At 42.6% G+C, this 15,869-nt stretch overlaps 1 protein-coding gene across 2 annotated transcripts in view; it reads left to right on the top strand.

The window, feature by feature from the left end:
- Positions 1–13,498, top strand: part of TNFRSF1B (TNF receptor superfamily member 1B) — a 191,841-nt gene extending 178,343 nt beyond the window's left edge. For both annotated transcript variants that reach the window (XM_086921278.1, XM_086921279.1), the window contains one exon: positions 12,552–13,498. In XM_086921278.1, the coding sequence (XP_086777404.1) occupies positions 12,552–12,826 (275 nt within the window). In that variant the 3' untranslated portion in view covers positions 12,827–13,498. The remainder of the gene's footprint in view (positions 1–12,551) is intronic.
- The last annotated feature ends 2,371 nt before the right edge of the window (positions 13,499–15,869 follow it).

The raw sequence follows: 15,869 nt of genomic DNA, 5'->3' as shown, positions 1-15,869 counted from the left end.
GAATCCTTCATTCCTACAGATGACTTTAAATTAGTGATCCAATCTCTGGTCCTGTCCCGAATTTACTATGCTAACGCCACTCTTTCAGGAACACTGATAGTCTACTTAGCCCCTATCAAATCTGTCCTTAACCTCGCTGCCAGGCTAATTATGGATTGCAAGCATACTGAACACATTTCCTCCACTCTCAAAACCCCCAAATGGCTTTTCCTTGAAGGCAGATCCATCTACAAGACTGCTTGCATCACTCACAAAGCCCTCCATCAAAACACCCTTCAGTACCTCTCCGTTAAACTCCACAAAGCTGTCTGCTCTAGAGCATTAAGGAGCACGAACGCTCTTGTCCTAGTCCCGCCTGTTAAAAAAGAAATCTACTCAATCACGTTCCTTCTCCAGAAATGCACCTATCACCTGGAATTCCCTCCCTATAGAAATACGCGATAACCTCTCTTAACCTAGCTTCAAAAAAGATCTAAAGCTGCACCTTCTCAACAAATATTGGGGCCCTTAAAATGTTTATCTGTACCCTAATTCCCACCACCCTCCCTGCTGTATAGGTTTCCCCCTTTCGATGCTCTGACTCCATCTCCCTCCCCACTTGACCTATTTTCCATTACTTCTGTCTCTCCCCCTTTGTTTTCTATTGTTGTTCTTGCCCTTGCACGTATACTATTTTCCTACTCATCATCTTCCACTATTTCACCCAACTCTTACTTCCCTCCTCCTCTCCATTCCCATTTACCTTGCCCTCTTAATCCACTTAGGATTGGATGTTTTCCCAGTGAATGCCTTTTTTACCTCCCCCTTTCCTCTCTGTATTGTTTTTCATGTCCCCATTACTTGTATTTTTCCATATTGTCCACATGTTCAATGCAATCTTGCCTGTCTAGACCCTTGTAAAGCACTCTGATACCCTCTGCTCCAGCCAGCGCTATGTAAAACCTTTTAAATAAATAAATTAACAAATAAGTGGTAAAGTAGGATTTTTTTAATAAAAACATATTTTATTGCATGAAAAACATTACAATACATAAGCAGACTGTGCATCCCCCCGGACGGAATTATGACAAATTTGAATGCAGCTCCATGAGGAGACCTAGGTACAAATAACATCGTAGAATCATGAATTTGAGGGCAGCACAGCATGCATAAATCAGACAAATCGTCAAGTTGTATTATGGCCAAATAGCAGTGCTCAATTAGCGTAACAGGAACCTAAAAAGGAAACAACACCCAGCCCCAGTCACAATTCTGAAAATGCCACTTTTAGGAAGTATACAAAACAGTGATGGATGGAATGCTTGAATTATCTCAGCCACTGGTAATCACTCGAGCCCCATCCCAATCTACCTCAGTTTGGACCCAGCAATATGCAAACCAGTCTTGGCCCTGCTCCAATAGCAACAGTTCAGTCCAAACTGCCAACCCAAGACCGGTTCTGCTCTAGTTATAGGCTCATCAGCTGGGTACAGGTTTGTTCCAGTGACACAGTGTGCACGGGACCCGCAAATGTTCTGGCTTTTCGTGGTTCACCCGGATTGTGACTGTTTCTTGAGAAGGTTTTTCAACTCCCTCAATCAATAACCACATTTCTTACATCCATGTTCCTCATTCCATTGCATATATACATGAGGAAAATTTTCACACCATGTCCATTAAAACTTTGATGAAGACGCCTAGGAATTGAAGTAATGAAGAAATTAGAGATCAGCACGACATGTTTGACAGATGCAACAGATTGAGAAATCCCTGTATGAGAGTAGTCATACAACTGATGCAAGATATGATATGATATAGACATTTGATATAGAGCATGAATCACTCCAGAAGGGGTATCTCTGTACTGCACTGCTAAGAAAGGAGAGACTTCCTAAACCAGCCAGGTCTTTAAACCCTTCTTGAAGGAGATGACGTCTGAGCAGAAGTGGAGCCTAGGGGGGAGTTTGTTCCAATGATTGGGGGCAATGTAGGAAAAAAATTTAGCCTCTTGATTTGAGGTCCGAATGCGAGGAACAGTCAGAAGAGTCTTTTCCGAAGAACTAAGGCATCTCGCAGGTTCATATGGTTTTATACGCATGGACAAATAGGGAGGGCGGGATTTGTGAAGTGCCTTATGTGTCAGACAGCAGAGTTAAACAAGCATTTACAATGCAATGGTTTTGCCTTTGTTAAAGTTAGAGCTATTGGCATTGCTCTTGACATTATTTTTATTTATGTTTTTTTTAACATAAATAAATGGCATTGTCATTTACAATGCCACTAGCTTTATCTCTCGCAAATGACACACACAAACACACAGAGCCCCCCCCACACACACACAGAGCCCCACACACACACAGACAGCTTCCCACATACTATCACTATAAATGCAACACTAGCCGCACACTTTCACAACAAATGCAACACTCTGCTAACAACTACCTCCTCAACCGGGTACTGTCCGAAAATACTCCTCAGCGCCCCACAACTACGTATAAAGGGCTCTATAAATACTTCAAAAGGACTAAATTAATAGCGGTTACTGTGCTACTCGCAAATACAAGCAGGGTGAATATCACCACAAGAACATGGTCGGAGAGTATGGCGAAGCCGAAGCATACTTGCTCTTGCAATGATGCAGTGCTGTTCTACATGACGTCGCGTATTAACACACATTACGTGCAGTAGCAGTGATGGCAAAGTGCCATGTTTGAGAGCGAGGCAGCGGTAGGGGGGCGGGAACTGGGAGCCGAGGCAGCGGTAGGGGGGCGGGAACGGGGCCGGGGAGACACGGAGAGCGAGGCAGCGGTAGGGGGGTGGGAACTGGGAGCCGAGGCAGCGGTAGGGGGGCGGGAACTGGGTCCGGAGACACGGAGAGCGGGAGAGGGGGTGGGAACGGGCAACTATGTCAGTCGGCCGAGCTCCGGTGTACTGCCCTCTGTCTTGAAGAGCCACACCCTACACTAACCTTAATCGTACACGCCATAAAGATATTTCTCTCTGGGGTGCCGTGTTTGTACAGCCTTTAAGCTCGCTGGCCTTCCTGTGCGCTCTGGGTCCCCTCCCGCCGGGCTGCAGTCAGCTCCCTAGCTCTACAGATCCCGCCTGTATCTCACCATCTTGACTCTGTTGCAGTGTGTTGCCTCTTCCTGGAATGCAGCGCTTTTCTGGCTGCGCGAGACCTTTCTACGGGTGCCGACGTCACAGTGCTACACCAGGTAACAAAGCAAACGAGAGAAGGCGTGCAGCGGACAGCCCCTTCTGCCTAAAGCTGCCATCGGGCGCTGCGAGGTGAGGCGGACCTGGTCCCAGGACTCGTGGAGGGGGCGCCGAGTGCCGTCAATGGCGGACCAGATTCGGGGGCGTTCTCGGCTTTTGGCTGACGTAGCGTGACGTCGCCAAAAGCCAAAAATTCTCGGGAACGCCCCCGAATCTGGTCCGAGATTGACGGACAGAGCCCTCTCCCAATGGCTAGCCTCCATTTATGGAGCTAGCCAATGGGAGGAGGGGGAGTATACCCGACTGCACACACAACTCATAAGGTTTTTTGGCGCATGCGCACTGCGTGCGCATCGCCAGTCAAAACCTAAAAAAAAAAAATAAAAAAGAGAGAAGGAAGAAAAGCCTAGGCGTGCATGGAAACCTGCCACCATGAGGCCAAACTAGAGATCCAGCTCATTATGAAAATTCACATAAGAACCAACCTCTTCATCTTGACGTTTCTTAATACAATCAATGCGCTCCCTCTTTGAACTAAAAACATATATGATGCGCTACATATGGCTGTATTAGGTTTATCAAATAAATGATAGTCTGGCCTTAAACAATGAAAATACATACTTTAGAGTTTGAAACACCGTACCAGGCCTGTGAGAAGGGAAGTAGAGGGTGCCATTTAAACTAGACAACGACTAGAAACATAATATAAACATTACATACAGGTGCTTTGTAGAACAAAAAAACACAGGCGAGCTCAATATATATTTGATTTTCATACAGAACTAGTGGTACAGTTATGGGCTCAGTATGCCAAATTTTCCTTCATTAGGCAATTAATTGACTTAATAGATTAGGAACATAGATGCTAATTTAAGTGGAAAACATGCACGGGGATGTGTAGGAGTAGTTGAGACGGATAAGAAAATCAGCTCTAGAGATGGATGAGGGAAAATGAGATCAAAGCAATGATTATGTTAAAGCAATCATTGTTGAAAGAGTCAGGTCCTTAGTAACTTGTAGTATGTGAACATCCTGGGCGATGTTCCGGTTTGAACACTGAAACAGTGACTTTCACAAGCTTTGAGATTTCTTGTAAAATTATAGGGGCAGATTTACAAGCCCCTTGCGCCTCTTTTACGCCGCCGCTGCGTCACTTTTGTGACGCAGCAGCGGCGCGAAGGATGCACCATGGTGCGGGGTATTTACAACGTGACGCATCTGGGAGATGCGTCACGTTGTAAAGCCATGCGGCAGAAGGAGGCGTTCCGGCGCAGGGGGGAGGAGGGGTGGCGTTCCTGCACAGGAACACCTCCTAAAAGTGGCTGAGTGAAATCTACAAGATTTCACTCAGTCACTTTTAGGCCAATGCTGCGTCAAAACCCTGCGCCTGCTTGAAGCAGGCGTAAGGCTTGACAGTATTGGACAGATAGAGCCCCAGAGAGCATTGCTGGAGCTGCGCCGTGCTTGCAACGCAACTCCAGCAATGCGCCGCCTTTACGACACAGATGCGCGACGTATCCGTGACGTTTTTGCCCCATGGTGCGCCGCATTATAAATGCGGCGCACCATGGGTGGCGGAGCTGCGGCGCACAATAACTGGCGTATCCCTGGGGATGCGCCAGTTATTGTAAATCTGCTCCATAGTATTCAGAACAGGCCCTGCTGTTTTGTTTGCATGTACAGATGGCCAATAAGACATACACATACATTAGCAGGTAGCCAATAAACGTGATATACACGCCCTCTTCGGCCAAAAGTATCAACATTTGAGAACATGAGGAGAATGGATGTAAATATCTGGGCCACTCCACTTTAGAGGAAAAGCAAATAGAAACGAATCCTAACATTTTAAGGGAAAATTACCCCACCAGCCATTATATTAAATCCAAAATTGGAGGTTCTCCGTTCATCAAAGTTCAAATCATATTGAAAAGCTGGCCCAACTTGAACTTTTGACTGAAATACAGTTAAGTGACCTTTATTACTGTCTTCGAGAATACAGGTGGAAACGTTTACTTTTTCTTTAATATAAAAATGCATGTCACTTGACATCTAAGCAAGTATCCCAGCAAGACGACAACAAACGGCCTGTGAGCAGCTGAAGTACGTGCATATTTGTCAAACAGGGATATAACCTAAAATTGCATATTAAAAAGGTCTTCCCCTCTAAACTGATTTTTACACACCCGACCTTAACAATTCGGGTATCACATTAAGTCTATGCACTGGGGTGACAGGTTCAAACCCTGGGCCTTCATCAAAGATTGCCCTGAAGACGTTTCAGCCGAAGTTCAGATGGGCCAAGGTGTAAATACAAATACACACACAGATACAACGGAACAATAAAATATCTCCTAAAATAAATATGCTACCCATGGTCAGTCCTGAATACATAAATTAAATATGTTCTTCTCAATTTGATTGCATCTATATGTTATTATCAGAAACACATTATGTTCCAAATACGCTTTAAGTTAACATATCCACATCAGCTCTTACCACAGCCCCGGTCACGGGAGCAGGCGCCTGCTGCTGCTGCGGAGGGGGAGCATCCTGCGCTGGATCCGCCATGACGTTCAGAACGCTTCGGTTATAACACAGAGAGAGAAAAGAAATCTACTTTTACAATAAGTCACATATAGAAATAACCACGCGATTGCGACAATTGAGCTTGCACTAGGCTTTGACCGCAAATCCCTACATTGTCAGCGGAAACTCCCTATGGCGCAAGAGCTTGCAGGGCACAGATGTGGCTTTCGGGTACCTAGGGTGAAGAGCTGTGCATCCGTTTACACACACCTGCTTACAACCGGGTCTAGTAACGGAGCCTCTCAGCTTCTGGCACCTTTTCGCTTAAAAGACAAGGAACAGCCCACACACACACGTCTCCGACACGTTCAATAAACTGGGGGTCCAAGGGGTACTTAGGGCGCAGTACAATTCCCCAGGAACTCTCAGACCGGGCCTCCTCTAGCTCAGCAGAAGGAGGGGTAGACACAGAAAAAGGACTTGAAAGGGCAAAAGACTGCATCAAAATCATCCACGGCCCGCCCCTAAGCCCTGCTTATACATGCGAATGAAGCGGCCATTTTGAAACGGAGAAATAAAGGCATTTAAATTTAGTGGAAAGGACGGGTCGTTCAAAAAGTATTTATATATATATTTATTTACATATAAAGCAATTATTTTATTGAACGGCTTTTACTGTCACCGAATAGATATCATTAGACTCTAAACGTTATAAGTATAATGATAGAGTTTAATTAAGTGCAAATATATATGTATGTATATGTTAATCAACTTTTACACAAATAGTGATGTAACATGCATAAAAATTGCGTTTTTAATTAAAACAACAAAAAGGAAGCATGCGATTCATCAAATTTACTTTCAGTTATAGAACAAGTCAGGTCCCGGGCCGGGCCGCGCTGTGATTGGCTGACGTCACGGGGGTGTCCCGGGCCGGCAGCCAATCACAGCGCGGCCCGGGAATGACGTCACGGGGGTGTCCCGGGCCGGCAGCCAATCGCAGCGCGGCCCGGGACAAAGGGGCGGGGCTTAAAAAAAGCACCAGAAACGCCCCCGAATCGCGTTTTCTGGAGAAAGCGCGATTGACAGCCTCTGTCTCCAAATGGCTAGCCTCCATTTATGGAGCTAGCCAATGAGAGGCAGAGGCGGGTCATCGATCATATATAGAACTCAATAGGTTTTTTAGCGCATGCTCACTACGTGAGCACTTGCAGGCAAAACCTAAAAATGACCCGATTTCTAATAGGCAGTCAATGGAGCTTCCAAAGAATAGGGAAAGAGGGGGAGCAAGAAGGAAGATTACAAATTAGACTAGCACCAGTGTTCTGGACCACCAGCAACTTGGTCAGCAAGGAATCGTTTACTGATGTTAAGAGAGCAACCCACAGCCCAGGCGACTGAATATGAGAGCTTGCACAAGAGTTTTTTTAGCACTGTTGGGGAGCCAAGGGAAAGGCTTTTTAAGAAGCCTCATAGTAGCGAAGCAGGAGCGGCAGGTGGCATTTTCTTGGTCCTTCATGGAGCGAGACTGAGCAAGCTTCACTCCGAGCTTTTTCTCAGGCTGCTTAGGTGTCACAAAACAAGGCAGATTGACTAACCTTATAAATCAGGTACAGCAGGAGCGATGTATGTCGTTGCTAGTTTCTCTCCTACCTAGGAGCGGCACCTAAAGTGAGTCTTATACATGAACACTCCCCTATGAGGACCTCACCCAGGGAAGGGGAAAAGTGGAGAAATAAAACATAAAGGGCTGGCAGCCAGAAACCATCTACAGCGCGTGACGACAGGATAGGTACCATACGTTAGGTCTGTGTTCTTGTTCCTGCAGAAAGACACAAGGGACATACATAAATACACCCCCCTCTGCCTACATGTATCTGCTATATATATATGTGTGTTTGTGTGAACTCACTCACTTAAGGAAGCTGCCACAAGCATCTAGGGTAAAAAGGTCACAGAAAGGAAATAATTAAGTAAATGTAAAAGGAACAAGAGCTACCCATGAACCACGGTTCTGGAGAGCTAAAGGTTATAGTCTTCACTGGTAAAGATTCATACAAGTAGAAAGCTACTTAGCTCACGACTGATGTCTCTTCTTGCTCAGCTGCGTAGTTCCAAAATAATCCCGGACTAAAGTCTGGAAACAATGCCTCTTATCTCCTTCGGGATCTCCAAAGAACAATCCAAGTCTCTCAATAGCTCTAAGGTTAACCAGCAAAATGCAGAGCCCCAAAAAATAAACAAAAAGAGAAGAGCCGTACAATCGCTCTCAATGTTAGTGCTCCACTAACAAATGTCATGTACCTCCGTAAGGAATCGAGGTACTAAATATCCAAGTTCAGTGTTCCTGGGACACCTCGGTAGCAGAGAGTGTCTCTATCTCGGCTCTCACAATGTAAGACACAGTTCACCCAGCGGGGCTCCGAGTTGAGGGTCAAAGTTCAAATAACACTGCAGAAACAGGGAGCGTCTAGCTCGACTCTCAAACGCGGCACACACAGCGCGTATCCAAAATGGATGTCTGCTAAATCCAAGGCGGAGTATTACAGTCATCCAAATACGAGTTCAACACTATGGGAAATCCAGGTCCGATAAACACGATGACAGGGGCAAACACCACAGGTGACAAGCCCCGAGCGCTTCCTGGGGTGGCGGGAAAAGGAAGCAGAAGCAGAGCGGAGACGAGAAAGAGAGGACAGACTACACAACAGGCATTCTGGGAGATGTAGTCTATAGGCTACTACACCTAAAACGTGACATTAGATGAAGGGGCTGGGCCCAGTACGGGAGGCCACCAGTCGGCCAACCAGAGCTCAGACGCTTTCCCAAAGAGCAGAATCTCAGTCTTGTCTCTGTTTAGTTGGATATAGTTACTAGACATCTAAGCAGCAAATTCCCTCACACAATTTGCAAACTTGCATTCACTTTGTCTGGGTCTGGGCCGAAGGAAATGAGAATTTGGGTGTCTTCAGCATACAACACTATCTCCACATCACAGGCTCTCACGATCCGGGTAAGTGGGGCCACGTAGATATTAAAGAGGGTAGGGCTTAGACACGAGCCCTGGGGAACACCCTTATGCAAATACATAAGACATGACTTGAAAGGGTCTAGGCAGGCCTGTTGTGTTCGATTGGTAAGCAAGTTGCAGAGCTATGTAGCCCAGCCTCGGGAAGCCTGTGACAGCTTGTGGACAAGAGGTGTCTGGTATGAAGCATAACCAAACTCACAAGAGTTTACATATTATGGGCCTGATTCACAAGCTGTACTTTGTAATACATTTTGTAGTACTACAAAATGTATTACAAATTGCAATTCACAAACTACGTGTGGAGATTTAACCAACCTTATTAACTATACTTATTTAGTGCAGATTTACCCACCCTGACTTTGGGATCTCTGCACAAGTAAGCAAGTATAGTTTTTAGTACTAACAATGAGAGAGACATATGGGAGTGGCTTAAAGAAGGGGCAGACATTCTACAAAAGGAGTTAGAGGTCTTTAGAAAGGATCAGGAAGGGGTTTAGGAAATAACCTCACCCACCCATACTCAGTTTGTAAATACTGAATATAGTAAACTTACTCCAAAGTGTAAACTCACTCAAGAGTTTGTTATCTGTGTGACTCAGCCCCTATGTACTTAAGTATCACTCAAGTAACCTCAAAATAGTAAGATCAGACATGATTCCCTTGACTCTTTCTTATCATTCTCCAGTAAGCCTTACATGTCAGTTGGGTGGGGTTGAATAAGGAAACAAGGAAAATGGCACACCTGGAGAATTGATCTATCACTCCTATCAAGGACAGAGTTTATAGGTTATTGTCAATTCCAGACCAAGGATTTGTTTGAGATCAATTTGAATTCAGGCAATTTTAGGACACTGTGACATACTTTTAAACATATACTAGGAGTTCATGAATCGCAAAAGTCTGTGAAATGGGAAAGCAGAGGGACAATGTCATCAAGACAATGAGATACATCTTTCATCTACTATAAATATAGTAGTTCAAGCCCTAGTGAGGAGAACCTCAAAAATTAGAGGACACCAAGCTGAAAATCTAAAATTAAGGAGCACAAAAGAAACTTATTAATAAAAATACAATGTACCAATGGCCACAGAGGAAGATAATATGGTTGGGAAAAGTTAGGCCTGGATGAGGGAATTGGGAGTATAGTCAAAGATCCTGAGTAGCAAGCGTGTCTTTGGATTTCTATACAAATATATATCCAGAGACCCTAAACCCTAATCAGTGGAAATTCAATCCTAGCTACAATAATCTAAGCTGGAAGAAGTGCAATAGAAGTCCTGCAAACTCTGTATAGACCAATAAATGAGACATAACTAAAATAAGTAATTTGATTGATGGCTACCAGAAAGGCACTGGGGCAAATGGGCTTCCAGTGGAAATATATAAATCACTTTTATGAGAGTTCATCTCCTATATGTTCACGGTTAAACACTATATTGCTAGAAGAGAAAACCCCTGCCTCCTTGAAAGTAAACAAACTAGTTACTTTTCTAAAACCAGGGAAGAATCCAGAACTTATCTCATATCATCTGATAACATTGTTAAATGTCAACTAAAATTAGTAATGGAAATTATTTCTAATAGATTGGCTGATACACTTGGGATTTACCAAGGGAGCAACAGATCTTGAGTCCGGCCTTAACCCATATTTATCTATTTGGATCTTAGATGCTGTTGATCTGATGAACAAGGAAATATTTGATTAAGTACCTAGGGGCATATTATCAAGGGGGTTTATCTCCGCTTTTTTGGCTTTAAAAGCCAAGAAAGCGGAGATAAAATTATCTCCCTATTACCTAGCTGTCGCTAACACCAGTTAGCGACAGCTAGAAGGAGATAGCGAACATCTTGGGCCCCACTTTGCATGTCAGTGATATTTATCACTAATGATATGCAAAGTGGGCGTGCCAAGATGTTAGCGACTGGAAACAGTCGCTAACATCGCTATCTCCTATTACCAATTTTGGAGATATTCGCGCTAAGCGCGAATATCTCCAAATGCTAACACCTGCCCTGAGCAGTTCTTAGCCATGTTATCCAATGGGAGGTGGATAACATGGCTAAGAGCATTAGCTCGGTAATGCATGAATATCGCTGACTTTTCAGCGATATTCATGCATTGCGGCTATTTTTATCGCATTTGCGAGAAACCTTGGTAATACCAAGGTTTATTTGCGGTAAAAATCGCCGCAGCGCAGCGGTAAATTTTTGTCTCTAACCAAGCAATAGCGATAATTATCGCTATTGCTTGGTAATATCCCCCACAGATTCTATAAATTTTCCCTATCAGTTCAGAGACTGATTAGGGTCCTGAATTAGTGATCCAAAGTACAAATACTACTGAATGATGAAGTGGCAAGGGAAATTAAATCTAAGGGGATTCATGTTGGGAGTGTCCACATCCCAGTTATTATACTCTTCATAGAGACCCTACATTTCTTAAATCAGCCCATGCAGTTAATGGAGCCTTGTTCAGTCGTATGCGGATTCCTTGGCCCTCTTTATCACTTTAGGTGACAGCAATATTACGCTGTTATTTGATACAATAAACACGTTTTCTATCTCTGGCTAAAAGATTAATACCCCCAAGACAGAAGCCTAACTGGAAAATTGTGATCTACCCTGGGATATTAAAGTATCATATTTACACATCCAATTTGATGTCTGGGAGTACCCGTTTCCTCATCATTAGAATATATATTTGATTAAATACTGGTTGGTTAATTATTAAATTAAAGAAATATTTTTACCTACAATGCCATTTATCTATTTTATTTGTAGAGAATATCAATATAATTAAAATAGTTGCCCTACAGTAATGTATAGCCCTTTGCAGATAATTCCTTGTAAATTGAAAAATTATTTCTTTAGATAATAAATATGGAATCATGGCATTATTTAAATGCGGATGCACCCAGACCCCGTTTAGTAAGAATACACTTTGCTGACAGCAGGTGAAGGGAGGGCAGATAATTCAACGAATAGTGAACACTGAAGTGAATAGGCAAGATAATACAACTCTTCTAAATTAAAGGACAGTAATACTACTTCGTAGGCTCACCTCTCGGAGAAAAGTCAGATATTTTTAGGGAGACGTTCTCCCACCCAAATGGCAAAGGCTATGTAGCTAGAATATATGAACAATTTGTAATACTACAAATTATAAACCATTAAAAAATCAAAGCAGAGAAGGAGCTAGTGAGGATAAACTCAGGACTCCATTCAGTCAGTTACACCTCACCCCAGTTTTTATTCATACATTCACAGAATCAATCCCAGCTACATTTAGGAGAAGACTTAACGTGACAGAGGACTGGAAACATGTGTTATAGGATTGTAACAAAATTAAACATTTCTGGGAGTCTGTGTTTAAACTGGTGCAAAAAGGTAGACCTATTTTATACTGTATCACTGCTAAAATATGCTTGGTTGGCGATGGTTAGCCGAAAGTAAGGATACAATTGAGATTATACAACAATGATGGCTAGATCTTTAAATGCACCGAAATGGAGATCAATAGATATGGTGGCATTGGAAGAGGAAATTGGTTGTGTAAAGGTTTTGAGAAATGCTGGGTCAAATCAAATAGTAGTTCGAAAGATGTATTGAACATGTGACTTTATAACATTATTAGTTAATATATTATCCCTCAATAGAGCAATTGTAATAAAATAAAGTTTATTTTCTTCCTATTTGATGAAATGTATTGTAACAGTGCTTCACTTCCCATTAAAAACAATAGTGACAGAAATGTTCTTCAAATTGAAAGACTGCTTTTTCATATATCTTCCAGAACGGTCTTGCAATGGAAATGCCCTGGTGAATGTAACCTGCACTGTGAATGTTGGCAACGACGATCAACCTTCCTGGATCGCCAATTCAGCAGCAGAACCTCGATTGTGCTCCACAATGAAGGAAAGCATCCCTCAGTCAAATGAAGGCCACCATTTACCTGAGCCTGAGGCACATCTTTCATTTGAAGAGTTCTCTCTGCATCCAAAAGGGGAGCTATTACCGCTAGGTATAGAAGACACAGAAAGAAAAGCAAGCCCTGGAAAAGGCCAATAGGTCTTGCTTTTAGTATGCTGTTGAAGGCCTGCTGGTTTTGCTAATGCTTGCTTGCTTTGGCATACTCTATACCCCAAAGTATTCCCAGATACACATGCGTTTGGACACATGGGTGCTCACCTTGAAATGATTTATGTCAAAATAATTGCGAGATGTCATCTTGTGCGTCGGCTTACATGCGCAGGGACAAGCAGCCACCCTGGAAAACGTTTTGTCAGGCTATGGGGAGAAAGGTCATCCAATGGAGAGCAGAGAACTGAGACAGACAGGAACGCCATCCAATCATGAGCAATGACTTGACTTAAAGTCCACTCTATGGGTTCTATTATACACAAGAGGTCATCAAAAACAACAGCTAAAGATGTCTTTACGTAAGACATAACAAATGAAACCAACAAATCTAAGTTAGCATTTTTTTTACATACCTTTTTACCGTAAAGCACATCATATAAATATGTGGGAAAATACTTAACTAATATCCATAGCAATGAGGTATGAAAAAGCATGGAATACATTGAATAAACCTAATAGATTTACAATTAAAAAAAAATTGCATTGTAAGTCAAAAATAATGAATGTGGGTTTTGGCTTTGAAAACGGTAAAATGTGAGTTCTGCATTCTCTTCTGCCTCAAGCCATTCCAGGCCTCAAATAAATACCCAGATCAATATGTAAGAACTGTATCTAAAAGTGCCATCAACTCAATGCATTTCTGCTGCTGGGCCATGTGCTATTTTCCCCTACAGTAAGAGCTATTAACAGCTTCTCCCTCCTTGTTCATTCACTCACCAAACCTCCCACCCATTTCTTTTTTTAACTGAGTAGATAAGGACGAAAAACATCGTGAAATGTGATACCTTTTTCATTCTCCCGCAACTTTTTTTTCTATAGATCAGGGGTCTCCAAACCGGTCCTGGAGGGCCGGATCCATGCCAGATTTTTTAAATTACTACATGTATCTCAATGGGGATATCCCAAAAATATGGCATGGATCCGGCCCTCCAGGACCGGTTTGGAGACCCCTGCTATAGATAATGCTGTGTGTGAATGAGAGCAGGAAATAAAGTATCTATCTTCTATTTTCTAACCATCAATCCACTTAAATAGCCCATTAGGCTGATTTAGCATTCGGTAGACAGGTACTCAGTTGCTATGGCGACAGAGAACCCTGTCCGCCATACTTAAGGTCTGCCCTCCTGATATCAAGTGAGGCAGACCGCAAGTTTTATGACCACAGAGTAGAATTTACTCCGCCTGTGTAAAATGTCCTCTAATGGCCCAACTTAGAGTGGACTGCTGGATGGCTTTTTTTGCTGCCCGTCAAACATTTACTACACTGACAGGAGCCGCCACGCCGGTGGTTCCTGCCAAAGTATAAAGATGTCCGCAGGGCTGGTGGACATCTTTAAATACGGTGGTGGGAGTAAAGGCTGGGTGGCAGGTGTAAAGTCCTCTACCACCTGTCTGCCTTTACTCCACCTGCTAAATCCTAAATCAGGCCCTCTAGCTGGAAAGGTACACGTGGTGAAAAATAATCGTTTGTAATGCTATTCCAACCAATTGCAAGTTGTTAGACTATTTGTAAGCATTTGTCCCATCACATTTTGGGCATTTTATTGCAAGTAGTATGTCTGGAAACCTGAGACTGGCACAGCTTTCAAAGCCTACTACTGCCAATGTTTGTGAATTCTAATAAATAGCAATTTTAAATTCCTTAAAAATGTAAATCAATGGTGCAAATGTGCTACTTTTTGGTGAACCAGTCACTATACTCACTTACGTTCCTGATTCAGAAAACGAATGAGTTTAAACCTCTTAGTGAAAATAAGGATGATTAGAAACTCACAGTCACCAGACCCAACTACCTGTCTAAGAATTAAGTTATTTGGGGTGTGTTACCCCCCAAATTGCCACCTGGAAGCTACACCCCTATTGAATGTTTGCCACGGGTCTCTGGACCCACATCCTTCAGAAGTTACTAGGAACCAGAGCTAAGAAAGAAGTATTTTGAAGGAGGGTCTAACCAATCATTCTATACCTACGTCCTTTAAAAAATTTGGATATAATTCTCCAACCTATTCCCCTTACACTGTTATCACATTGTTCGAACATCATTATTACATTTGTGGAATTGGAATAAATATGTCTTAAAAATTACAGATGGCTGGCAGGCTCTCACACACCGAGTGTTATTCTGAACTGGATTTATTACCATGTAGAACATTTCTAGTGCCTTAGTGTTTAATTCCAAATTGAATGTTTAGCAGAGACTTGAAACTGCCCTGGCCACCACAATATGAAATGCACTGTCAGTCGAACTTTGAATTGAGTCCTAACCACTGGCTTTGGCTAAGATTTTTAAAATATTGCTTTTGAGTTCTGCTTCGTATTGATTTAAATTTTGTTTTTCGTTGATACTGTGAAGTTGCTGTTTTGGAGATTCATAATGGAAGTACTTGCCAAATGGGGTATTTTTCCTTTTCTGTTACCTCTTTTTTATGTGTATTTGTTTAAGAAAGTTAAGAGCTAGGATGCGTTCTGATTTACTTAGCTTATTATTAAACTTTTAAATAAAATAAAGTGAAACAAAATACAACAAATGACGATTGAATTCTTATATCGACACAAAGCTGTATTATTTTGCATCTATTTATTTACTGATTGTGAGAAGTTAGCCTGGCATATGATGTCCACTAATTCTAGTGGGCACCTTGCACCAGTCTAATCGACTCTTATTGATGGCGGTTGTAAAGTCAACCTTATAGAAAGCTATCCTAGTGGTAGCATGACCCAGCAGTCATCAGGCTAAGACTTCAGTAGGCGAGTTAAGCAAGTTGTTTTACCAATTATAATCCCTTGAATGCCAAATGAAAGGACACAACACAAGGTATATATCAAATGTATATGTATTTAATATAAACACACCCCCTCTGCGCTCTTTATGAGGTCAGAGGTAAAAATACAATGCAAGTCACACAATTAATATACGATAAGTTGCACAATATACGTTATGCCCTAGGGGGCTCACAAACCATAGACTAAA

The sequence above is a fragment of the Lissotriton vulgaris genome, chromosome 5 (assembly GCF_964263255.1).
Source record: "Lissotriton vulgaris chromosome 5, aLisVul1.2, whole genome shotgun sequence".
Lineage (NCBI taxonomy): Eukaryota > Metazoa > Chordata > Amphibia > Caudata > Salamandridae > Lissotriton > Lissotriton vulgaris.
This window is presented reverse-complemented; position numbering and strand designations above follow the sequence as displayed.